General features: G+C 42.2%; 1 protein-coding gene and 1 long non-coding RNA gene across 6 annotated transcripts in view; one reads left to right on the plus strand and one right to left on the minus strand.

Moving 5' to 3' along the window:
• The window catches only part of LOC110134389 (uncharacterized), a 78820-nt gene that overhangs the window by 5645 nt on the left and 45641 nt on the right, over positions 1-27534 (minus strand). For both annotated transcript variants that reach the window (XR_011489827.1, XR_011489826.1), the window contains one exon: positions 11924-12123. This is a non-coding gene — a long non-coding RNA (uncharacterized lncRNA). The remainder of the gene's footprint in view (positions 1-11923; positions 12124-27534) is intronic.
• LOC110134387 (membrane-spanning 4-domains subfamily A member 5) lies at positions 1740-26659 on the plus strand. Of its 4 annotated transcripts, XM_020888877.2 has the most exons (7): positions 1740-2028; positions 2247-2405; positions 9409-9537; positions 12394-12450; positions 13308-13460; positions 17361-17446; positions 26511-26659. In XM_020888877.2, exons 1-7 carry the CDS (start codon positions 1876-1878, stop codon positions 26527-26529), a joined length of 756 nt encoding a protein of 251 aa, XP_020744536.2. In that variant the 5' UTR covers positions 1740-1875; the 3' UTR covers positions 26530-26659. The 4 variants fall into 4 exon arrangements, with proteins under 4 accessions (XP_020744536.2, XP_020744535.1, XP_020744537.1 ...); XM_020888876.2 differs by lacking the exon at positions 17361-17446 and having other exon boundaries at positions 1741-2028; XM_020888878.2 differs by lacking the exon at positions 17361-17446 and having other exon boundaries at positions 1741-2028; positions 13308-13428.

Below are 27534 nucleotides of genomic sequence, written 5' to 3' on the forward strand. Positions count from 1 at the left end.
AGGATGAAATGGTACATTATAAAGTATCTGGAATACAGTTTGCTTATCTTCGAGAACACTAACTCAGCATCAAAGGATTTTCATAGAGAATGATCACCTTTAGGATTCTATGTCCATGGAAAATTGAATGAAAGAAGGTAAATTCAGAGAAAGGAACTTTTAAGGTGTTCTAACTGGCAAATGGCTAGATACTGCCACATCAGCAATTTCAAAGTAGGCAGACGTGATTTAAACAGAGGATGCCAACACAGAAGGCATACAAAACACAGTTCTTCCGTCCTCTTCATCCATGCACTAAGAGAGCAGCTCCTCCTCTGAAGATACTGCCATCCATCGTTTTCACCCCTTGAATCTGGGTCGTCCATGCCTTTTGATGCCAGTGATCGATGGGACATGAGCACACATGATTCAGGAGACTTTCGCAAGACATTTGAGATGCAAGGGGCCACCAACTGCCAGACATGTGACTGCGTGCCTGTGTGCTAAGTCACTTGTGTCTGACTCTTTGTGACCCCATGGACTGTAGTCTGCCAGGCTTCTCTGTTCAAGGGATCCTCCAGGCAAGAATCCTGGGGTGGATTGACATACCCTCCTCCAGGGGCCCTTCCCAACCTGGGAATTGCACCAGCATCTCTTTAGTTTCCTGAATTGGCAGGCGGGTTCTTGTGGTAACAAGAGCCACCCGGATATGTGACGGAAGTCATGCTAAATCATCTAGCTATGGTCCCTCCACTAGCTAACCGCAGATGCATGAGAAAGCCTGATAGAGAAGAGCTGAGCTGGACCGGACCAGTAGAATCATCCAACAGAACCCAAAGACCTGTGAGCAATATCAAATGGTGGCTGTTTGAAGCCACTGAGTCTTGAAGTGATTTGTTCACAGCTAAGCTAATAAAGGTCTGTCTAGTCAACACTATGGTTTTTCCAGTAGTCATGTACAGATGTGAGAGTTGGACCATAAAGAGAGCTGAGTGCCAAAGAATTGATGCTTTTGAACTGTGGTGTTGGAGAAGACTCTTGAGAGTCCCTTGGACTGCAAAGAGATCAAAGCAGTCAATCCTACAGGAAATCAACCCCGAATATTCACTGGAAGGACTGATGATGAAGCTGAAACTCCAATACTTTGGCCACCTGATGCGAAAAGCTGACTCATTGGAAAAGACCCTGATGGGGGAAAGATTGAAGGCAGGAGGAGAAGGGGACAACAGGAAGAGATGGTTGGATGGCATCACCGACTTGATGGACATGAGTTTGAGCAAGCTCTGGGAGTTGGTGATAGACAAGGAAGCCTAGTGTATTGCAGTCTATGGGGTCCCAAAGAGTCAGACACAACTAAGCAACTGAACTGAACTGAACCGAAGCTAATAAAGTCAGCTGGCAAAAAACAAAAGTGACAGGCTAAATAGACAGGACGTCTGCTTCAAGATGTAGCTAATTAATTCTGTGGCCTGAGAGGTTTTGTTTTCTACCTGTCTGAAGATAGAGAACTAGAATAAATGTCCATAAAATTCATTTATTTGGGAATTGAAATGTCTTTATAGACCATTTAGTCCAACCTAATCAGTGCACAGATAAGGAGGCTGAAACCAAGAGGGGGCTATGGCTTGCCCAAGATCACAGTGAGTTCCTGACTGATTCAGGTCTACTGGTCAGATCCTCTGAACCCCAGATCTGGGCCTTTTATTCACTAACCTTCTTGAGATCTTGACCAGTCCTGAGATTCCATGACTATGACTCAGCAGTTCTATAATTCCAAGACAAACCACAACAATAGCAGTGCTTCAGACAGCCTTGGTACAGAAGAACATGATCTAGGCTGAAGCATCAACTAAATCATTTTTTTTTGTTTCACTTCAAAATCTCAAGCTAACCATCATGGATTCAAGAGCTGCACACAGCCCAGTGTTTCTAGTATTTCCTCCAGACATCACTACGCCCGAATTTCAGTCCGGGCATGTTACAGGCACGACCTATGACTCTAGCATGCCCTTTCCAAAATTACTTGCTGCAAGAATGAAAATCTTAGGGGTGAGTAAGATTTCCCCCGTGTAAATTCTACAGAGGGTATGTTAGAGGCTTAATGTTTGCTGGCCCCCAAATTTGTATTTGAAATCGTAATGCGACGGTATTTGGACATGGGGTTTTCAGGAGGTCATTCGTTCACGATGGTGGGGCCTGCGTGAATGGGGGATTAGAGCCCTTGCGAGGAGAGGCCAGAAAGCTAGCTAGCTTTCTTTCAACAACAGCACTCCGCGACCTGGCAGAGAACCTCCTTCAGAACCCAACCATGCCGGAAATCTGACCTCAGACTTTGGGTCTTCAGAACTATGAGAAACAAATTTCTGCTGTTTGTAAGCCACTCAGTCTATGGTACTTTGTTAAAGAAGCCTGAACTAAGACAGTGGGTAAGAAGAGAAGGGGGGAAAAAATATATATATATATATATAGTAGAATGATGTTGATTAAATTTACTTTATTGAAGTGTAGTTTATTTACAAAGTTGTGTTAATTTCTGCTGTGCAGCAAAGTGATTCAGCTATATATACATTCTTTTCTATTATGATTTATCACAGGGTACTAAATATGGTTTCCTATGCTATAGAGTAGGACCTTGTTGTCTATTCACACTAGATATAACAGCTCGCACCTGCGAACCCTGAACTCCCAATCCAACCCTGTCCGCCACCTCCCCTCCCCTCTGGAAACCACAAGTCTGTTCCCTGGGTCTCTGAGTCTGTTTCTGTTTCATCGATAAGTTCGTTTATGTCATATTTTAGATTCCACATCTAAATGATATCATATGGTATTTGTCTTTCTCTTTCTGACTTACTTCTCTTAGTGATAAGCTCTAGACCCATCAATGTTGCTGCAAATGAGATTATTTCATTCCATTTATAGCTAAGTAATATTCCACTGTGTATATAAACCATGGTGGTGGTGGTTTAGTCACTCAGTCATGTTTGACTCTTGACATCCCAAGGACTGTAGCCCACCAGGCTCCTCTGTCCATGGGCTTCTCCAGGCAAAAATAATGGAGTGGGTTACCATTTCCTTCTCCAAGGGATCTTACTGACCCAGGGATTGAACCCAGGTCTCCTGCATAGCAGGCACATTCTTTACCAACTGAGCTACAAGGGAAGACCTATATCTTCTCTATTTATCTCTTGATAAAACATTTAGGTTGCTTCTATGTCTTGCCTACTGAAAACAGTGCTGCTATGAACATTGCAAGGGCTTCCCTCATATCTCAGCTAGTAAAGAATCTGCATGCGATGCAGGAGACTACCGTTCGATTCCCGGGTTGGGAAGATCCACTAGAAAAGGGAGGGGCTACTCATTCCAGTATTCTTGGGCTTCCCTGTGGCTCAGCTGGTAAAGAATCCGCCGGCAGTGTGGGAGACCTGGGCTCAATCCCTGGGTTGGGAAGATCCCCTGGAGGAGGGAAAGGCTGCCCACTGTGGTCCTCTGGCCTGGAGACTCCCGTGGAGTGGATAGTCCACTGGGTTGCACAGTCGGGCACGACTGAGCGACGTTCACTTTTCATGAAGACTGCGGTGCATGTATCTTTTTTAATTATAATTTTGCATGGATATATGCTCAGGAATGGGATTTCTGGGTCATATGACAATACCATTTTTAGTTTTTTAAGGAACCTCCAGTTTTCCACTCCCATCAACAGTGTAGGATGGTTTCCTTTTATCCACAGCCTCTCCAGCATTTATTTTTGCATATATTTTTAATGATGGTCATTGGGACCAGTGTGAGGTGGTACCTCCTTGTAGCTTTTCATTTCTTAATAATTAGTAATGTTGAGCATCTTTTCACGTGCCTGTTGACCATCTGTATGTCTTCTTTGGAGAAATACCTATTCATATTCTATACATTTTTTGATTGGGCTGTTTGTTTTTTTGTTGTTGAGTTGTGTGAGGTATTTGTATGTTTTGAAAATTAAGCCTTTGTTAGCTGCATCATTTGCAAATATTTTCTCCCATTGTTTACATTGTCTTTTTGTTTTCTTTATGGTTGGTGACACCATGTTTCAAGGTAGGAGCCAGTTCCAAAGTTTATGTTCATTAAATTCAGGAGATATGTATCACTTCTATATCAATCATGTGTAAGATTTTATGGAAAGTAAAACATTAAATGAATAAGCCAAGATCCCTGGACTCTTAAAAGTCACATAGTAAAAATCCCCAAACTGACTACCTGTATGATTTTTTTCCAGTCAAGTTCAGAAAAAAGAAAGGAAGGAGAAAATTGAATAGAAGTCAACAGACTGAATTCTATACCCCAGGTTGTTCAGCTCTACAGTTTTATATTTTCCCAATGAAAAATCAAAATTCAGTTTGACAACAATGATATGGTATTTGTGTATGTGGAAACTTTTTGCAGAAAATCTCCTTAATACTGTAAGTCTTCATCTATCCACTTCATCAACATTAATTATCAATTATTTAGCAATCTTCTTTTCAGACAATGTGGGGATTCAGGTATGTTTGAGGCTATGAAAGTGAAAGTGTTAGTAGCTCAGTAGTGTCCAACTCTTTGTGACTCCGTAGACTATAGCCCACCAGGCTCCTCTGTCCATGGAATTCCCTGGGAAAGAATACTAGAGTGGCCATTCCCTTCTTCAGGAGATCTTCCCTATCCAGGGATTTAACCCAGGTCTCCTGCACTGCAGGCAGATTCTTTACTGTCTCAACCACTAGGGAAGCTGTCTGAAGCTATAATATTGCCCAAATCTTAGAAAATATCCTTTCAATACCCAGACCTCTAAGAATAGAAAGTAGAAATAAATCAATATTTTTTTCAGGAAAAATAAAGAGATTAGTACATAAATATGGTCCACTGACATGAGGAATGGGGCCATCAGTCTAAACTGCCTTAGCATCTATTCAGATATAATGACACCCAAAGTTCTGCTGAAGAATGAAAATTATTTTTGAAATATATGTTATTAAACTACACGCAAGAAACTATGGTTAACATTATAGGGCCTATAAAAAGAAACACAATCTCAGTTGTTTCACTGAGGAGAGAAAATAAATAATTTAAAACTAATAGAATGAAAATGTTAATAACTACATTCCAATGTAGCATTTACTAAAAGTCATAAATGGTGTTGGTGTGAGGCAGGAGAACCCAGAGGGGAAACAGTCACTTCCAGCTAAGGGGATGAGACAACATCATGGCAAATCTGAACACAGAAGTGATGCAATTTTAGAAAGCAGAGAGGAGGGAGGTAGAATATTCTAGATGAAGAAAGCACAATGGACAAAAGTTCATGGTGGCACAGCTATTGTGAATGGCAAAGGAGAGCTGGGAGAAAAAAGCTCGGCTTAAAGGATTGAGAGGATAGAGAAGGACAAACAGAGACAAGCAGGATGGATAAGTGAAGCGTGGTGCATCCGCACAGTGGAACTTTGCTCAGCAGCACGCAGCAACGAGCCTCGGGCCACGGGGGCAGGGAGGACCCAGAACACACGCTGCTGAGCCCAGGAGGCCGGCTTGCAGAGGCCACCTACTATCACGTGGTGCCAGCTGTACGGCGCTCTGGAAAAGCGAAGCTCCAGCGACGAATCCGTCAGTGGTGCCGGGAAACGAGGAAGGGAGGGGAGGACGAAGAGGCGGAGACGGAGGATTTTTAGGGCAGGAAAAGCTGTTTTGTACAATAGCATAAGGGTGGAGACGTGACGTTATACATTTCCCCAAAGCCCTGGAACACAACACAAAGAGTGAAGCCCAGTGTCAACTATGATCTCTGGTTGACAATCATGTGTCCATGCTGGTTCATCAGTTTTAACAAAAGCACCATCTGGTGGGAGATGTTGGTATTTGGGTAGGAGGTGAAGGAAAGGGATAGGGTGATATATGGAAACTCTCTGCATTTTCCACTCAATTTTTCTGTGATTCTAAAACTAGTTTTAAAAATAAAGCTTACTATTCTAAATAAAATGGTAAGTATGGTAAATTTTATATGTACACTTTACCATGGTGTTAAAAAAATATATAAAAAAAAATACTAGGTGGTAAGGAGAAGTAACCAGGAAAGTAATTTGGAGACCTAATTTCCAGGAACCCTATAAACCATCCTTACTCAGATTTTATAACATAGATAAGTATTAATATTTTTCAGTCTGTAAAATCAATAAAATAACCTAAGGAGCTTTATAAAATACATACCAAGTCTCCAGACCTTGTTCTAGAACTGAGTGAGTGAGTGAAGTTGCTCAGTCGTGTCCGACTCTTTGCGACCCTGTGGACTGTAGCCCACCAGGCTCCTCCATCCACGGGATTCTCCAGGCAAGAGCACTGGAGTGGGGTGCCATTTCCTTCTCCAGGGGATCTTCCCGACCCATTGAGGGGGTGGGGGCCGGAGACCATTTTCAACACTTCTCTGAATGAATTTGATGACCACTATGTTTCAAATAATACTGAAAAAAAGTAATGGGATTGGGCTTCTCTTTTACACTGTTAAACAAGGAAAATGGATGATGGTGCAGAAAGACTAGTGAGCAAACAACTTTAATAGTTTAGACGAATGGTAGCAGCCAGTGAGCTGAACTTGCTCCCCAAGTATCAAGCTTTCCCACGGCAGGAGCAGTAACTGCCCGGGAACATGTAGGCCTTACGCAGAAGAGGGTGTGTGTCTGCTGGAAGACCTCACGGCAAGGAAGGAAGACAGAAGGGGATAAACTTCCCAACCGCAGATGGAGAAAGGCCGAGGACATGCGCACATAGGCACACACACGGGAGGAACTCAGGGTGCGTGGAACAGGTGCCCCAACACTGGTGATGACAGAAGAAAAGGAAAGAGCAAAAGCCTTCGAGGACAGAGGGAAGAGGAAAGCTTGGTTACTTTCTGATTGCAGGGGGTCAAAGGACATTCAAAGAGCAGAAGATGGCCTTAAGACTAAGCCTCAGAAAAAGATGATGCTAAAAGCAAAGAAAGAGAGGGCAGAAAGAAGACGAGCTTTAAAGGGAGAAAAGGGAACTTGGTTCTGGCATATGCAACGCAAGGTGGTAGTGGGACACTCCAGTGGTGGTGTTTGACGAGAGCCAAACATGTGAGTCTGGAGGTGAGGATGGCACCATTTACAAGGTACCTTTTCAAACAGTAGTTGCTATGGAAGTAAGGAGCTTAGTGTTTGAGAAGGTGGACTGGGAAAATGAAGACAGAAGACGCAGACTCATATACTGTATACCTTGTAACCATTGCATCATTCTCATCAACCAAAACACTACTTGATGTTGTAGGGCATCACAAACGTGGTGCAGAGGAAAAAAAACAGAAAAATGTAGAAAAGATAGGGGGTGCTCTGGGCCCCGGGAGATGATGGTACCTCCACAGGCTCAGAGGACTGGTCATCAGCAGAAGGGTTTTCTGACTCTCCACTACTTGAGGCCAGGCTGGTATGGTGATTTATTATTTTTTTATTGGAGTATAATTAGCTTCCCAGGTGACTCAGTGGTAAAGAATCTGCCTGCCAATGCAGGAGACATGGGGTGCGGGTTTGATCTCCTAGAGCAGGAAATGGCATTTTACTCCAGTATTCTTGCCTGGAAAATCCCGTGGACAGAGGAACCTAGTGGGCTACAGTCCATAGGGTCACAAATAGTCAGACACAACTGAGAGACTAAGCACACATGCGCAACTGCTTTACAATGATGTGCTAATTTCTGCCGTGCAGCATAACATCATGAATCAGCCGTATGTGCACATTTATCCCGTCCCTCTTGAGTCTTCCTCCTTTTCCACTCACGGAGGTCATCACAGAGCAGCTAAGATCCCTGTGCTATAGTGATCTAGAATTTAGTGTTTTTCAAACTCTACCACGTATATGACAAAGACTTTGAGGTTTCTCCCCCAGGTTTACTGAGACATAATTGACATATAACATTGTGTAAATTTAAGGTGTATGATGTGATGATCTGATACACATATATATTGCAAAATGTTTATACAGTAAGGTTAGTTATCACTGCTTCACCTCATGCAATTGCTGTTTTTATTGCGGGAGTTGTGCTGAGAACATCAAAGCTTGGCTCTCCTAGCAACTTTTAAGTCCACAATGCTGTCTTGCTAACCACCGTCACTATGCTGGACCCTCGATCCCCAGAACTTAAAACCAAACATTTGTTCCCTTTGACAAACATCTCCCCACTTCCCCTGCCCCCCAGTCCCTAGCAATCACCGTCCTACTCTCCGTTCCTGTGAGTTTGATGTTTCTTTTTTTATAATAGTTTCATTTATTTCTGGCTGCGCTGGGTCGTCACTGCTGTGCGGGCTTTTCTCGAGCTGTGGCGAGCAGGGGCCGCCCCGCAGTCGTGGCGAGCAGGGGCCGCTCTGCAGTCGTGGCGAGCAGGGTTCAGAAGCTGTGGCTTCCCAGCTCTAGAGCACAGAATCAATAGTTGTAGCGCACGGGCTTAGTTCGTCCTCGGCATGTGGGATCTTCCCGGACCTGGGATCGAACCTGCGTCTCCTTCATTGGCAGGTGGATTCTTTACCATGGAGCCACCAGGGAAGTCCTGAGTTTGAAGCTTTTAGATTCAGCTTATAAAGGACATAATATGGTATTTGCCTTTTCTTTTGACTTACTTCACAGCATAATGCCCACAAGATCCATCCACGTTGTTGTAAACAGCAGGATTTCCTTTTGTGATTGAATAATATTCCTGTGCATGTGTGTGTGTGTGTGTGTCTTTATCCACCCATCTGCCAATGAACCTTTAGGCTGTTTCTCTGTCTTGCCTACTGTGAATAATGTTGCAGTTAACTTGAGAGTATAGATAACTCTTCGAGATAGTGCTGCATTTCCTCTGGATGTATACCCAGAAATGGAATTTCCGGATCACACAGCAGCACTATTTTTCACTTTTTGAGAAATCTCCATACTGTCTCCATTCCCACCAATAGTGTACAAGTGTTCCCTTTTCTCAACATCCTCTCTAGCATTTGTTCCCTTGTCTTTTTTATAACCTCCATCCTAATAGGTGTGAAGTGATATCTATTTGTGGTCTTTATTTGCATTTCCCTGATGCTTGGAGAATTTAAGACATAGACTTCTCAGTCTCATCTGGAGAGTCTTTTTAGTAAGTACAGGATATGACCTGAGAGTCTGTATTTCTAATTCCCAGGTGATCCTAATGTTACCAATCCATGGACTACATTTTCAGGAGCAGTGAATTAGATCATTTTACCTCTCTCTCATCAATCATTAGACAGAGGGATCAAGAAAATATCTGTAGAAGCTTCTACTGTCATCATAAAGAAGCTCTACTATACTTCCCTTATTTATAAATGGGGATGATTGCCAAGTCCTTCTAAGCAGAAGGTGATCTTCTAAATTTTCAAACAGGAAACCCACTGCTCTGATTTCTTCTCACCAGGATGTTCTCTGTTTGCAGGCTGTCCAGATCCTGTTAGGAGTGATGAACTTTTCTTTTGGAATTGTTCTCCTTTTCACCTTGGAAGATCCATACCCAAGGTTTCCCTTTATATTTATTTCAGGATATCCATTCTGGAGCTCCATTTTGGTGAGTATAAGTCAGTCAAATTCAATCTGAAGTCATGCCAACAGGGATATTAAGGAATTCTTAGTAATGAAATGAGCTACACTGAGTTGTATGATATGGTTTGAAAAATTAAAATAAAATTCAACTCTGTTGAAATGATTTCCCCATTAATTCATCAGTTACTTATATTCCATCTTTGGGTCTTGAGGTTCCTTTGGGAATATTTGCTTGGGTGTTGACATTATTTGTCCATTCATCCATTCAAAATGAATTACTATTGTACGTCAGATATGGAAGACCCCTGGAGAAGGAAATGCAACCCACTCCAGTATTCTTGCCGGGAAATCCCATGGACAGAGGAGCCTGGTGGGCTACAGACCCTGAGGTCGCAGCGTCGGACACGACTGAGCGCAGCGCGTGTCAGATACACAGAGGAAGGCAGTTAGGACCCAGAGATTACTGATATAAGGGCCCTCACTCTGGAAAACAGCACTGGTTCCCTGGTGGCCCAGACGGTAAAGCATCGGGAGACCCAGCTTTGATCCCTGGGTAGGGAAGATGCCCTGGAGAAGGAAATGCAACCCACTCCAGTATTCTTGCCGGGAAATCCCATGGACAGAGGAGCCTGGCAGGCTACAGTCCACAGGGTCACAAAAAGTTGGGCATGACTAAGCAACTTCACTTTCACTATGGAGAACAGCATAGAGGTTTCACAAAAAATTATTAAAAATAGATTTATGGCCCTGAAATTCCACCTCTAGGAATATACCCAAAGGAAATAAAAGCACTTGGTCAAAAGCACATCTGCACTTCTATGTTCATAGCAGCCATGATTACAACAGGCAAGTCATGGGTACAACCTAAATGTCCATCAATGGGCAAATGAAGAAGCTGTGGCATACCACACACAATGAAACATCACTCAGTCTTGTTCCTAAGAAAATGAGGATATTTTGCCACTTGTGACAACACGAATGAACTCTGAGGGCATTATGCCAATTGAAATGTCAGACAGAAAGACAGGCACCAGATGATCCTACTTATATGTGGACTCCAGGAAAGAGATCAAGGGATGGGCAGAGGAGAGCAGGGAGCTGAACGAATCTGCTCTAAAGGCACACGCTTCCAGTATGAGATTTATAAATGCTAGAAAGGCAATGCACAACATTATGGCCATAGTTAACACTGCCATATGATTCACGGGGAAAATTTTAAGAGGGTAGATCCTAAGAGTTCTCATCACAAGGAAATATTTTCTTTTTTGCTTTCTCTTTTCCTTTATTTGATACTTATACGAGATTATAAGTGGATGTTAACTAAACTTATTGGGGTAATCTTTTCATGATACATATAAGTCAAATCATTAAGTTGTATACCCTAAACTTATACAGTGCTATAATTCAATTATATCTCAATAAAACTGGGTGGGGGAGCGGGGCAAAGAAAAAGAATAATGCATGCGTCCCTTCAAAGGGCTCTCACATCTAGCAAGAAAGAAAACATGCAAACTGGTCGTTTCAAAGTAGTTGATAAATGACATCACAGAGGCACAGAAAGTGCTTAAATAAGCAGAGATGAAAGATCAATTTACTCTTCAGAGAAGTGGAGAAGCAGCTAGGACTTCTCAGATGTACCTTTGAGCTGCACAGAAGCATTTAATCACATTCAATAAGCATTATTTTAGCACCTATTCTAGTATCAGAAAGCCGGCAGCGTGTGGGGATTCTGAAAAAGGCAGTCCCTGGTCTCAAGGTCTCAGCTGAGTAGTGAGTGTCAGTCACTCGGTCGTGTCCCACTCTCTGCGATCCCAAGGACTGTAGCCCGCCAGGCTCCTCTGTCCATGGGAGTCTCCAGGCAAGAACACTGGAGTGGGGCTGCCATTTCCTTCTCCAGGGGATCGTCCCCGCCCAGGGATCGAACCTGGGTCTCCTGCGTCTCCCGCCTTGGCAGGCAGCTGAGTAGAGTGTCGGACAATTATCGTCTGGTGTGATGCGTGATAATAAAGGACACAGAAGCTGACTCTGCAGAGCAGAGGCCAGGTTCTCCAGAGACATCTGCAGCTTGACTGACTGTGAAGGATGGTTAACCTGGTGGGAAGGAAGGAGTGGGGGGTGGTCGGGTGTTAATGGGCAGCGCTACCTTGCTGCATACCAAGGGGGAATCACGAGCAAAGGCTTAAGGCACAGGAGGACGTCTTCTCCTCTGAGAGCCGAGTCCAGCCCAGAGAGTGGAGGGACAGAGCTGAAGAAGCTCCAGCCCACGTGACTAGAAATTTTAAAACGGAAATGTTGTAATCAGATTGGATTTTAAAATGGATATGTTGTAATCAGATTGGATCTTAAAATGGATATGTTGTAATCAGATTGGAAGTTTCCACCAGACAATAACAATATATAACATGACTCACCTCCAAGGAAATTACCAGGATTTTCCCAGAATTTCCAGCGTAGTAGCTGTAACTCCATCTATGTTCTCATCTAAGAGAACACACTGGACTGCAAACAGTTATGAAGGAGGTTTCTTGTAAGAATGGTGGAATCCAATCTCATTGGCTGTAAACCGATTTGACACCAGTCTCTCGTGGTATCAGAGCTGAGTCCACAATAGCTATGAAAGGGAGACAGATGAGAAAACAAAAGCCCAGTAAGGTTAAAAAATTTATCATGTTCAAATAGGTAGGACCAAAGCAAAATTTCTAGTCCCGGATTTCACCCACTATACACTGGGGACGACCATAGGTGGTGCTGGCCCTTCTCACTGCCTTCTCACTCTCACTGTGAACCAGGAAGGAGGGATGCAAAAGAAATGGATAGCGGTCTGTTAGCCACGAGAATTCTTTAATGTGTCCGTCACTAAGATATGTATTATTTTTAACAGTTTGTTAATTCTGGAGCCTTTCTAGTTGCACTGGAAAGAAAAACCACAGAAACTCTGGTGAGTTATTTATCCCCTTTCCTAAAGAATTTTAACTTTGAAATAAATCATTCCAGCCTTGAAAACGAATCTGGAAAATGATTAAGCCACTACAATTCCACAAAGTGCCAAGTACTGACACCAAGCAGTGATGTTTGCTTCTTTTTTCACAGAATCATAAAACACTAATGCCATCTCTAGGGCATCTAGTTAAATTCTTAGACATTGAGGCTTAATAAATGACCTGCCCATGTTACTCAGTCATATGGGGTTTCAGTGTTCCGATAACTTCATCATCCATTTTCTGTAATTCAAGTTTGTAAGCAGAATATCAAAATAAATAATACAGTGTTAATGAATGCAAACTTTTAATTTACAAGTAAGTTATAAAGTAGAGTATTTTTACTTTTCCCAAAGAAGCAAGGATATGAGATATTAATTCATAGGCCAATAAATTATTTTCAGCAAAGGATGTCTCCTGTGGGCTTGTAGTTTTAGAAGGAAATAAAAATTGCAAAGAAATACAAGGTTTTCATTAAACAATCATAAAATGAGAATGTCAATAAGCCATGACTTTTACCAGAGCATCAAAAGGCGAGGTACCGTGGCTACCCCCCAACTGTTAACCCCCCTTTGTCAATGTGCTGCTTCCCGCAATTAAATGGGGGACAACTTAGGTACGGCTTTGGGGGGGTGGAAGGACTATGGCCAGTTCACTGGACCCCCTCCTTTCTGTGGACGAGGACCTGAAGCCCGCAGAGGTCGAGTGAAGGCGCCTGAGGTCGCGGGCCGCCCTGGGGCATCTCGAGGCCGTGCTCACACCCTGCTGGGCCGCCCACGGCTCTGTCCCTGCCGCGCCCCCTCTCACTCTCTTCCAGGTGGCGCTGAGCCGAGTAATGAACCTGCTGAGCGCCGTGGCAGCGGCCGCGGGCATCAGTCTCCTCGTCACTGGCTATCTCATAGATCAAGACTTCTTCTGCGGCTATGCTGGAGAAGCTAGTGAGTGCCAGGCGGTTACCACCCTCTTCATCGTAAGTCTGCTGCACTTTTAGGGCGAGGAGAAGTGGATTTACTCAGGGAGGTTTATGAGCACCCGATTAGCATCAGCTAAAAAACACTGCAGACACGGCTATTTTTTTTGTTCACAAACATCTTACCGAAATCACAGTATCTGATAGACCGTTACGTCAGGCACTGTAAAATGGAGAAATGAACACATTATAACCCCCACCTTTAGGAGTTCACAGATAAGGAGATGAAACATGCCCAGTAAATATAATCCAAAAGATAAAGTGATATATTAAAAGTGCACATATAGCAATATGGGAATAGTTCAGTCCTAGATGTACATATAGTCACATATGGAATATTTTTATGGTATTGGTTTTAACACTTAGACTGGATTTTTGCTAAAACATGGTAGATAGAAAACAGGCATTTATTTCTGCTCTTTCCAAAATACCACTGAAGTTAGTGTAAAGAAATGGAAAAAAAAATATGAATCTACATGGAGAAAAAAGTAGTGAGACCACAAAATTGCTGAGAAAGCTGGAAAAGGGAGATCCTAATAAAAGTAGAATATTTCATGTGGCACATTCTAAGAAACACGGCGTGTCTGTATGTACGAGGGCCACAGAAATCAAGGCAAAAGAAGAAAATAGAGAGGCTGGTTCTGGTCATTGTTAATTGAGCTATTTGAATCAAGCCTCCTCTGAAAACAAAGAAAAATGCTACGTTAAAAAAAAAAAAAAAAACCACTTCAAAAACACGGAAGAGCTGAAGAGTCAACTGGAGCTCCTAGATCAATTTTTACACAAAAGCCCAAAATCTAAAAACCTATCAGCGAGATGCCAAAGACCAACACGGCTGCTTCTCCTCAAGGCCATCTGCCAATGTTGTCTAGATGGAATCTGGTTCCCAGCCTAAGCGTAGGGCAGGAGAAAGAGGCCATGGCCCAGAGTCCACTCCCAGGAGGAAGACTTAGGAAAGATCTCCACATTGAGATTAAGGATCTGGGTCCTTGATAGATTACTGTACTCTTCAGGTAAGGGCAAAAAGACATACAAAACCCTCTGGCCCATAACAGCAGAGAGAATTTACTGAACCGAGTGAAGGAAGAAAGAAAGCTCCTTGAGAGACTGTGGCCCTACACCCGACCCCCTGACAACCTCCTCCCACCCTCCACCCCAACCAGGACGTGAACCTTTGGTGAAAATAAACTGGGTGGCTCCGGCACTGTTGGCAGGAATGTAAACTGGTGTAGCCACTATGGAAAACCTGGTGGCTCAAAGGTAAAGAATCCGCCTCCAAAGCAAGAGACACAAGAGACGCAGGTTTGATCCCTGCGTCAGGAAGGTCCCCTGGAGAAGGAAATGGCAACCCACTCCAGTGTTCTTGCCTGAGGAATCCCGTGGACGGAGGAGTCTGAGAGGCTACAACCCATGGAGTGGCATAAGAGACACAACTTAGTGACTAAACACCAACAACTATGGAAACAGTGTGGAGGTTCCTCAAGAACTAAGAGTAGAGTTTCCATGTGATGCAGCAATCCCACTCTAGGCATTTATCTGTAAAGAACTATGGTTCAGAAAGATACATGTACCACAACATTCATAGCAGCACTGTTTAGTCAAGGCATGTTGTTTTTCCAAGCAGTCGGCTCTTCGCATCAGGCGGCCAAAGTATTGGAGTTTCAGCCTCAGCATCAGTCCTTCCAATGAATATTCATGGTTGATTTTCTTTAGGATGGACTGGTTGGATCTCCTTGCAGTCCAAGGGACTCTCAAGAGTCTTCTCCAACATCACAGCTCAAAAGCATCAATTCTTCGACGCTCAGCCTTCCTTATGGTCTAACTCTCACATTTGTACATGACTACTAGGAAAACCAGAGCTTTGACTTTATGGACCTTATCTGCAAAGTGATGTCTCTGCTTTTTAATACGCTGTCTAGGTTTCTCATAGCTCTTCTTCCAAGAAGCAAGCATCTTCTAATGTCATGGCTACAGTCACTGTCCACAGTGATTTTGGAGCCCAAGAAAATAAAATCTGCCACTCTTTCCATTTTTTGCCCACTTATTTGCCATGAAGTGCTGGGGCCAGATGCCATGATCTTCATTTTATGAATGTTGAGTTTTAAGCCAGCTTTTTCACTTTCTTTTTTCACCTTCATCAAGAGGTTCGTTAGTTCCTCTTTGCTTTCTGCCATTAAGATGATATCACCTGCATGTCTGAGGTTGTTGATATTTCTCCTGGCAATCTTGATTTCAGCTTAGGATTCATCCAGCCCAGCATTTCTCATGCAAGTACATTAAATAAGCAGGGTGACAATATACAGCCTTGATGAACTCCTTTCCCGATTTTGAACCAGTCCATTGTTCTATGTCCGGTTCTAACTGTTGTTTTTTGACCTGCATACAGGTTTCTCAGGAGGCAGGTAAGGTGATCTGACAGTCCCATCTCTTTAAGAATTTTCTAGTTTGCTGTGCCACACAGTCAAAGGCTTTAGTATAGTTGTACTGCTGATCCTGTTCGTGACACCAACAGCCTTGCTGTTCATGCTGTCCGCACTGTTGGCTGAACCCAGGGTAGGCAAAGCATGAGCTAAGAGGCTGGAAGAAGACGCCAGGGGCCGTGGGACCTGCAGACACATTTGTTCTCTCCTGGCTGCCGCTGCAGCCCTCCTCTCGTGGCTGGCTGACCGACGGATGCAGCCGTGACACAGCCACGCCGCTGCTCTGCAGGCGGAGCCCGCGCATCCCTAGAGCACCAGGTAGCTCGCGGCCAAGCGGGTCCGTCACAGCTCGCGTGGGCCGGGCTGCCAGTGATCTCAGCTGCTACATCACTATTACTTACGGAACGTGGGGTGAGAGAGTCCTCCTGGCTAATTGGCTCTCTCCCCACACTCGTCAGAGAAGCAGAAGTAGATGTCTTGCTGTAATTCCCTTGCTTTTTCTATGATTCAACAGATGCTGGCACTTTGACCTCTGGTTCTCTGCCCTTTCTAATGTACACATGGAAGTTCTCGGTTCACACACTGTTGAAGCCGAACATGAAGGATTTTGAACTCTACCTTGCTAGTATGTGAAATGAGCGCAGTTGTGTGGCAGTTTGAACCTTCTTTGGGATTGGAATGAAAACTGACCTTTTCCAGTCCTCTGACAACTGCTGAGTTTTCCAAATTTGCTGGCATATTGAATGCAACACTTTAAGAGCATCATCTTTTAGGATTTTGAATATATATATATAATTGTTGCTTCATCACCAAGTCATATTTAGCTCTTCTGTGATCCCATGGGCTGTAGTCTGCCAGGCTCCTCTGTCCATGTGATTTCCCAGGCAAGAATACTGAAGTGGGTCGTTATTTCCTTCTCCAGGGATCTTCCTGACCCAGGAGTCAAACCCACGTTTCCTGCATTTCCTGCATTGGCAGGCGCCTGCCAGTGCAGGAGATATGGGTTTGATCTCTGAAGGAGGAAACAGCAACCCACTCCAGTATTCCTGCCTGAAAAGTCCCATGAACAGAGAAGCGCGGAGTGTTACAGTCCATGGGATCCCGAAGAGCCAGGCATAACTGAGCGTGCACGCCCTTATATACATGTATAAAACATCTTTATCCATTCATCTGTTTATGGACATTTAAAGAGCTTCTGTGTCTTGCCTATTGGAAACAGTGCTACAGTGAACACCAGGGTGCCTTCTTGAACTTCACTTTTATTGGTTAATACGCCCAGGACTGGGATCCCTGGATCACATGGTAACTCTGGTTTTAGTTTCTTAAGGAATGTTCATACTGTTTTCCGTAGTGGATGCAACAATTTACATTCTCACCAACAGAAAAGCACTGCGTCTTGATTATGGCAGTTTTGTAATGAGTTCTAAAAAGGGGAAGTGCAAATTCTCAAGCTTGTTTTTCTTTTTCTGAATTGTTCTAGATGCTGTGGGCCTCTGCATTTCCACACGAATTTAGGCTCATCCAGTCAATTTTGGGGAAAAGAAAAGCCAATTGGAATTTTTATAGGTACTACATTGAATCTGTAGACCAGTACTGACATCTTAATATACAAAGTTTTCTGATCCATGAACCTCTTCATTTGATTAGTTCTTTAATTTCTTTGTCAATGTCTTACAGTTTTCAGTATACAAGCCTGCACTTCTTTTGTTAAATTTATTCCTATCTTATTCTTTTTTTATGCTATTACAAAATTAGGGTTTCCCAGGTGGCACAAGTGGAAAAGAACCTACCTGCCAATGCAGGAGACTTAAGAGACATGAGTTCAACCTCTGGGTCAGGAAGGTCCCCTGGAGGAGGGCATGGCAACCCACCCTCATATTCTTGCCTGGAGAATTCCATGGGCAGAGGAGCCTGGCAGGTCATAGCCCATGGATCACAAAGAGCTGGACATGACTGAAGTGATTTAGCACACATACATGCACAAATGGAATTGCTTTCTAAATTCTATCTTTGTAATATTCATTGGTACCGTGTGGAAATACAGTTGATCTTTATATTAGTAGACTATCTACTCTCACTCTAACTTATTATTTATAATAGTTCTTAGAGGATTCCTTGGGATATTTTATATACAAGAACATCAGTTCAGTTCAGTTCAGTCACTCAGTCGTGTCCGATTCTTTGCGACCCCATGAACCTCAGCACCCCAGGCCTCCTTGTCCATCACCAACTCCCGGAGTCCACCCAGACCCATGTCCATTGAGTTGGTGATGCCATTCAACCATCTCATCCTCTGTCATCCCCTTCTCCTCCTGCCCTCAATCTTTTCCAGCATCAGGGTCTTTTCCAATGAGTCAGCTCTTTGCATCAGGTGGCCAAAGTATTGGAGTTTCAGCTTCAGCATCAGTCCTTCCAATGAATATTCAGGACTGGTTTCCTTTAGGAAGTACTGGTTGGATCTCCTTGCAGTCCAAGAGACTCTCGAGAGTCTTCTCCAATACCACAGTTCAAAAACATCAATTCTTTGGCACTCAGCTTTTTTTATAGTCCAACTCTCACATCCATACATGACCACTGGAAAAACCATAGCCTTGACTAGATGGACCTTTGTTGGCAAAGTAGTGTCTCTGCTTTTTCATATGCTGTCTAGGTTGGTCATGACTTTCCTTCCAAGGAGTAAGCGTCTTTTAATTTCATGGCTGCAATCACCATCTGCAGTGATTTTGGAGCCCAGAAAAGTAAAGTCAGCCACCGTTTCCCCATCTATTTGCCGTGAAGTGATGGGACCAGATGCCATGATCTTAGTTTTCTGAATGTTGTGCTTTAAGCCAACTTTTTACTCTCCTCTTTCACTTTCATCAAGAGGCTCTTTAGTTCTTCTTCACTTTCTGCCAGAAGGGTGTGTCATCGTATGCAAATCCAGATAGTTTTCCTTCTCTTCTAATATGGATGCTTTCTTTCTTTTTCTGTTCAGCCGCCCTGGCTAGGACATCCAGCACAATGCTGAACTGAGGCTGCGAGGGCAGACAGACATCCTATTTTTCTCCTGTACTTTGGGAGAAAACATCTAGTCTTTCACCCTTAAGTAGAACATTGACTGAGAACTTTTTTCTGGTTGAGGACATTCTTTCCTCTTTCTACTGTGTTGAATATTTTTATAATGGGTGATAAGTTAGTTACATGCTTTTTCTCAATTTACCTATTGAGATGATCATGTGCTTTTTATCCTTTATTCTATTGATATGGTATATTGCATTGATTTTTTTATCCTAAATAAACCTTAGATTCTTGAGGCAAATTCCACTTGGTAATTGTGCATAATCTTTTTTAAATGTTGTTGGATTCAGTTTCCTAGTATCTCGTTAAAAAATTTTTGCATCTGTATTTATAAGAGATATTGGTCTATAGTTGTCCTTTTTTGGTGATGCCTTTGATTCTGTGTCTGGTTAAAACTGGCCTTACAGAATGAGCTGGGAAATATTCTGTGCTCTTATATTTTGGGGGAGAATGTGTGAAGCAATGGTATTGTCAGTAAACATTTGGAAGAATTCACCAACAAAGTCTCCTGGCCTTGGGCTTTTCTTTGTAGAAGTTATGTAATTACTTGTTATAGATATATTCAGATGTTCTAGCTCTTCTTGGGTTAATTTCAGTAGTTTGTGTCTTTTTAGGAGTTTGTCTCTCATTGTTGGCATTAGTGAATGAAGAAATGTGCCAATAATAATTTTCAAAGGAGATTATCTTGGTGGTCCATGTGTGTAGGACTGTCTACCAATAATCCAGAACTCTGAACTAGCCCAGAGGGGAGGAAAGGACCAAGAAGATGAGCACATCACCACCAACGGTGTCTGTCGCTCTGAGCCGGGCGGGGCGGGGGGTAGTTTTGTTTCCATCGTCTTGAGCGGAAGCAGTTTGCCCGGTAATTCTGAGGCACTCGTACCCGCGTCTGCGAGCCATCCTGTCTTTCGGACCATTTACTTCCGGAGGAATGCTAGACGGGTAGAGCCTGAGGTCAGGAACGGTGTGCGGGGTGGTGGTGGTGGTGTCAGTAAGGTCTTACCGAGCAAGGCTCAAGTGTATTCTTACTCTGATGAAGTTTCTGAAATAACCAAGCTCCTGCCTAAGGTGGCAAAGAATGATAAATAGCTGTCAAGGGAAAGTAGTCTATATCAGAGGGAAAAACTGACAAATGTATTATATCATCCATGTTCTCAGAATGGGAGTCAAATCCATTGAAATATTGATTGAAATATAACACAGTTAATTTCTAAAGACTCAGTCAATGATTAACCGGGAGGTAAGAAGGTTGAGGAATAGTGACAGCCTTGGAAAATCCACCCCTCCCTGCTGACATAAGGAATCAGCCGCCTCTGACAGGTGGAATTTGTCAAAAAGAACCTCTCCCACAGCAAATTTCTTATACATAAATAAAACTAAAAAAAAAATCTTCTAATATTTTAAGGAGGAATCCAAGATAGTTGTTTCTAGAAGGGATATTGCTCAGAGATCTTCTACTCATTAGTCTCTGTGGCTGGATAAGAATGACAAAGCCTGAGATGAGTCCTGCCCTGTGACCTATTCTTACACACGCAGAGAAACACAGATAGAAGGCAGATGGGCGGACAGGATGGCTCGTGGCAAAGCTTGGGCGGACCTTCACCGAGAAAAAAGAAAACAAGAACGAATCTGGAGAGAGAATGAAAAAGGACCCTGGGAGACCAGCGTCCTGGACAGACACATAGACCCTGATCGACAAAAAGAGCTACACTTACCGCGCCAGCAAGGACGGTCAAAGCCTGGACATGAAGCCCACGGGAGCCCAGGGACTAGCAGCCAGATGGGTCACAGGACCGTAATGGGGAGGGGTCTGGCCTGGCACCTTCAAAGAGTACCAGCAAGATCCATGACAATTAAAAGCTTAATTTGCTGCATTTGTTAAGCAGAGGAGAGCACAGAGTCTCAGACTCAACAGGCGAAAACAGAAAAGGGTGTCAACAGGGTTTCATCAGCTGGAGTCAGCCGTGAGGCGGTTTTAGGGACAGGACAGGAAGCAGACTTGCAAAGCAGAAGAGTTGCAGGGACAGATGACAATCTTATTTTGGGAAAACATGAACTAACATAAAATTACCATTAAAACAGTTCTCCATGGGTTTATCTTGAGTAAAATAATAAGGCTCTGAAAAGCCTTAGGTTAAAATCTTGAATTTAGACAGTAGTCTTTCACACCAGACTGTGGTGCACTTTAACTATTTGCTAAGTTATTTTTCCAAATCAAGTTTTCTTTTCAGTTCTCAATTCTCAGCAATCATAACTAAAACTAAAATAAATAAATAAAGATTCTGAAAATTACAAAAAGGAAAAAGTAGAAGCAACTGAATGGACAGCTAACTTTCCAAAAGCATCAATAAAAGAAGACAACAGAACAATATCTTCAATATGCTGAATAAAATAACTGCCAACCTATAATCTATCATTATCCATCAAAACATCTTACATGAAGGTGAAATAAAGAATTTTTAGAGATACAAATGTTGAGTTTGCCTCCTGTACACCCCCCATTAAAAGAATAACAAAAGATCAATTCCAAATAGAGGAAAAATGATAACACAGTAAGATGCAACAAAAACAAAGAACAAAGGATAGAATAAGCATGTGGACACACACAGGTGAATACTGCTTGTTTAATGCAGTAATAATAATAATAATATACACTGGAATTAGTTTAAAATACCAGACAACATTAACATACAAGCAGAAATGGGAGCAAACCGTACTTCTGCCGTTTGTGTCTGCTGCCGGCTTTAGTTCTACAGGTTTCCCTGGTGGCTCAGGAAGTAAAGACTCTGCCTCCAGTGCAGGAGACCTGGGTTCAGTCCCTGGTGGGGAAGATCCCCTGGAAAAGGGGATGGCTACCCACTCCAGTACTCTTGCCTGGAGAATTCCATGGACAGAGGAGTCTGGTGGGCTACAGTTCATGGGGTCGCAAACAGTCAGACACGACTGAGCGACTAACACTTTAGCTTCACCAGAGAAGAGGGTAAAGGTTTGAAGAACTTTAGACTTTGGTATGTTTTAATGCTTGAAAGTGAAAAGTGAAAGTGTTAGTCGCTCAGTTCGACTGTCCGACTCTAGAGCTCCACGGACTGTAGCCTGCCAGGCTTCTCTGTCTGTGGAATTCTCCGGGCAAGAATACTGGAGTGGGCAGCCTCTCTCTTCTCCAAAGGGATCTTCCCCACCCAGGGATCAAACCAGGTCTCCTGCGTTGCAGGTGGATTCTTTATGTCCTGAGCCACCAGGGAAGCCCTGTAGCTACACAGTGCACCTTAATGCCACAGAGAGGGATTCCTTCTACTTTATTCTTTTCTAGGATTGTTTCAGCTGTCCTATGTCCTGTGCCAGTCCACAGAAATTATAGAGTAAGCTTGTGCCTGTTTACTGATTTTGTATCTTGCATCTTCACGGAATTTGTTTATTAGTTTTAATAATTTTTGGAGGAGTATTTATCAATAAACAAAAGTCAAGTGCATTCTAGCACTAATAACAAACTATCAGAAAGAAAAATTAATGAAACAATCCTATCTGAAATTACACTGAAAAAGATAAAATATACAGGAATAAATTTAACCAAGGAAGTGAAAGATTGGCATAATGAAAAATATGATATTTAATAAAGAAAATAAAGAAGACACAAAGAAATGAAAAGATACCCTCTGCTCATGGATTAAAGGAATTAACATTGTTAAAATGTCCATACTACCCAAAGCAATCAAAAGCCAATGCAATCCCTACCAAAACTCCAATGGCATTTTTCACAAATATAGAGGAAAAAAAAAAATTTGTACGAACCACAATATACCACAAATAGCTAAAGTAATCTTGAGAAATAAAGAGCAGAAGATATCACACGTCCTGATTTCAAAACATATTACAAAGCTACATTTATCAAAACAGTACAGTATTGGCCTAAAAACAGAAAGATGGATCAGTGGAACAGAATAGAGAGCCCAGAAATAAGCCCATACATCAATCAATTTATGACAAAGGAGTCAAGAATATAAAATGAGGAAAGGACAATCTCTCCAATAAATGGTGTTGGGAAAAACCAGGGTAGTCACATGCAAAAGAATAAAACCAGGCCACTATCTTTTACACCATACACAAAAATAAACTCAAATAGATTAAAGACTTGAATGTGAGACCTAAAACCATAAAACTCCTAGAGGAAAACATAAGAGGTAAGCTCCTTGACATTGGTCTTGCAATGATTTTTTAAATTTGACACCGAAAGCAAAGGTGACAAAAGCAAAAGTAAACAGGTGGAACTACTAACATCAGCCTAAAAAGCTTCTGCATGGCAAAGGAAACCATCAAGAAGATAAAAGTCAACCTACAGAACAGGAGAAAGTATTTGCAAATAATATATCTGAGTCTAATATCCAAAATAAAATTTAAAAGCCATACAAATCAACAGCAAAATAAATCCAATTAAAAAATGGGCAGAGGGTCTGAATCAAAATTTTTATGAAGGATACAAAAGACCAATAGATACAAGAAAAGATGCTCAACATCATGAATCATCAGGAAAATGCGAATCAAAACCACAATGAAATATCATCTCATACTTGTCAGAATGGTTATTATTAAAAAGGCAAGAAATAACAAATGTTGGCTAGAATGTAAAGAAAAGGGAACCCTTGTGTACTGTTAGTAGAAAAGTAAATTAGTGCCATCACTATGGAAAACAGTATGGAGGCTGGTAAAAAAATTAGAAATAGAACTGTAATATGATCTAGCAAATCTACTCTGGTATTTATCCAAAGCAAGCTGCAACACTAACTTAAATATGTGTACCCCCCCATGTTCACTGCAGTAAGATTCACAATTGCCAAGACACGGGAACAAACTAACTGTCCACTGATGGATGAATGGATAAAGAAAATAGGAGATACACATGCACACACACACACATACATACACAGGAACATTATTCAGTTATAGAAAAGAAATTGTACCATTTGCAACAAAATGGACAGACCTTGAAGAAATTATGCTAAGTGACATAAGTCAGATATTGAAAGATAAATATTGTATGATAGCACTTATATATAGAATCTTAAAAATCCAAATTTATAGGAACAAAGTAGAATGGTGGTTACCAAGGGCTGGGCAGTGGGTGATTTGAGGAGATCTTAGTCAAAGGGTTTAAACTTCCATTTACAAGACGAATAAGTTTTGAAGACCTAACACGTGGCATAGTGTTACTGTTGACACTACTGTATCACATACTTCGGTGTCATTAGGAGATTAGATTGTAAATGATCTCATCATAAAAAAGAAAAGATAATTACATGACATGATGGAAGTGTTGACTGATGAACGCTATGGTGGTAATTATACTGTAATATATAAATGTATTATATCAACATGCTGTACACTTTCAAGTTATACAATGTTACATGTCACATATCTCAATTTTTTTAAAAAGTAAGTGAAAATGCCAGGCACAGAATGGGAGATAATCTCTTCAATACATGTATCTGATAGAGGATCCACATCCAGAATATATAAGCATTCCCAAAAATCAACAATAAAAAGACCAAAAAAAAAAAAAAAAGAGTAAGACTTGCACAAGCACTTCACAAAGAAAGGCACCAATAGCTAGTGAGCATATATCTGTCCAACATTATTAATTACTAAAAAACGCAAGTTAAAGTCACAAGATACCACTGCACATACACCAGGATGACTTAAGAGAACTGGCGAAATCGAGTGCTGGCCAGAATATGAAGAAACTAGAATTCAACCACCTTGGAAAACCACTTGGTAGCCTTTAACAAAATTAAGCATAGACCTATTTATATATCAGCAATATACCCAACAATGTTCTTGGGAAATCTATTCGTAGCAATTAAAAACTTAAAGCAATTCAGATGTCTATTGGCCACAGAGAGGCTCAACAAACTGTGACTATTCAAACACTGGAATACTGATGCATGCAGCAACATGGCTGAAATGCAATCCACTATACTGCACAAATTCAGACACAAAATTAACAGACAAGTTTAACCAACTGTGTTAGAAATCAGGAGTGGTTTCCTCTGGAGGGGGTAGGGGAATTGACTAGCAAAGGACACTAGAGAACTTACTGCGTGATGAAGTTATGATTCTGATCTAGAAATCAAAAAAGGGCAAAGAAAACACATTTACGTTAAAACTGCAATGGTAAAAGAACTGGAAGGATATTTTTAAAGCAGATAACAGTGATGTTCTAAGGTTTTTATACACAAAAAGAAAACAAAAGTGACAAAAAAGTCAAGAACACAATGGAAAAAATAGACAAAAGTTTATGAGGAAGGAACAAACATGCAAATGTAGCAGCCGAAGACACCCAGAGGGATGCTCAAATTCACAGCAGGGAAATGCCAAGTAAACTAACAAGGGACTGGGATTTATATACACTCGATTGGCAAAAACCAGAGTTACAAAAGTTATCACTCGCAAGGAAATGGTGAAATGGATGCGTTTGTGTACTTAGGCAGCAGAAATATGAAATGTTCCTAAGATTCTGGGAAGCAAGGAGACATTCACTTATATGAAAGGGGCACACGCCTTAACCCAGAAAGCAGTCCCCACAACAGAGTCCCCTATACATAAGGATATGTGCACAAGGATGTTTATGGCAGCATTTTTCAGAATGGTAAACACAAAGAAAAAGACAAAAACCAAGCAAACAAAAAAGCAGAAAAGAGCAGAAGAGGAGAAAGAAGAAATAAACTATTTCCAGTCACTAAAGCATAAGAGAATTATAACTACACCAAGAGCTACTGTGCTCAGTTACGTCAGACTCTTGGCGACCCCATGGACTGCGGCCCACCAGGCTCCACTGTCCATGGGATTTTCCAGGCGAGAATACCAGAGTGGCTTGCTGTATATGACTTGAGAACAATTTTTCAACCTCTAGTCAAAGCATGCAGACACAGACAGTTGTAGGACAGAGTGTCAACCATACTAATCTAACAAAACACAAGTTGTGACCAGTCCCTGGGCTACTAACAGGTGGGTGTCCCTCCAGGCACCCTTAGTGGCCAGAATACAAAATATTTTAAAGGTCTTCAGTGGTAACAAAGTGAACACAAGAAATTACTGTTAGTGTTACATTAAAAAGTGTCTTTTTCTGCATGTTCCTCTTTTTCTTAGCCTGTAGGTTTTTTTCCCCTCTTTTTCTTTCCTTTTCTATTTTTGCTCCTTTTTCATTTCTTAAACCTTTCTTTCTTTCTCTTTCAACAGGCCACTTTTAAAATATTTCTCTGTATTGCATGTTTATGAAGTGGAGTCATATAATTTAGCATATAATTTAGAAAGTAGATGCATAACTACCTCTTGCATAACTTCCTCTAGAAAAACAATAATGCCGTTCTATACGGGGCTCTGCTGTGCCTGCCATGTTAAAACACCCACATTTCCTCATAAGCCTCCAGCAGTGTGCTTCCTAAATGTTAGACACACTTCAGACATGGAAATCTCCTTTCTGGCCTCACCACTGCTGCCCCCATCAGCGTCAGAAATTACTATTACATGAGTATCACGGTGCTAATACCGTAACCCTTCATATGTTTTTCTTCTGTTATAGGGAATTTTGGTTATGTTGATGGCCTTCAGCATCATTGAATTTCTCATTTCCCTGTCTTTCTCCATTATGAGGGGACCCACCAAGTGTGGTGACTGTGAGGAATGGGACGAAAAAGAACTGTGAGAATAAAGGCGTGATATAAAATGTGACTGAGAGGCAAATTATGCTTGTGAGAAAAAGCCAGCAGGAACACAGACTCTTAAGGCCGGTAATTCCTGGAAGCAAAGGGGAGTGACTCAAAGGAGTTGCTTCTGGGAGGAGGGCAGGGGAGGGGTTCTGGGACCCTTTTGGCTGCTAAAACACATCCTGCCTCTTTGCAAGACCGTCTCCTCCTCTCCCCAAATCACACCATCGCGGTGGTCCTTTGTCGGTGGTCCGTTCACTGAACAAAAGGATGGAAAGGCAGGGCTGGTTGAGAAATGAACCAGAGCCAGGGGGAACTGGGTCCGAGGTGCCTCCCGCTGACTTCTCCAAGAGCCCCCACCTAGCGGCTCCTGCTCCGCTGCTGTGTGGGAAGGTGAGCTGGCTGCCAGCATTGCTGGTCCCACGGTCCACACTGATCCATGTCAGCCGCTTGTGGCCACTGGCAGGTCAATGGCAGGAGCCACCACAATGTTCCAGGCGCCACGCCGAGGGTTTCAGCTGTGTTGCCTATTTAATCTCACACACACACAAACTCTAAAAGGCAGGCTTTATTATTATACTCATTTTGCAGACCCCATGACGCTGAAACATACAGAGGGTAAGTCAAGTTCCCAAGGTCACAAAGTTTGAAATGGCAAAGTCACGTATCAACAGATAATCCAGCTCCAGAGCCCAAAATCTTACTCTCCAGGCCAATACACTGACATCTTTTAGATCCTTGGTCTCAGAACCCCTTGACACTCTGAAAAAATATTTGACTGATCATTACAGATTAATACAGGTAATATTTTTACTAAAATAACTATTTTAAAAAATAAGAATTAGTGTGGAGAGTAACCTTGATATACAGTTTTGTAAACCTTTTTTCTTAGGTTACATG

The sequence above is a fragment of the Odocoileus virginianus genome, chromosome 10 (assembly GCF_023699985.2).
Source record: "Odocoileus virginianus isolate 20LAN1187 ecotype Illinois chromosome 10, Ovbor_1.2, whole genome shotgun sequence".
Lineage (NCBI taxonomy): Eukaryota > Metazoa > Chordata > Mammalia > Artiodactyla > Cervidae > Odocoileus > Odocoileus virginianus.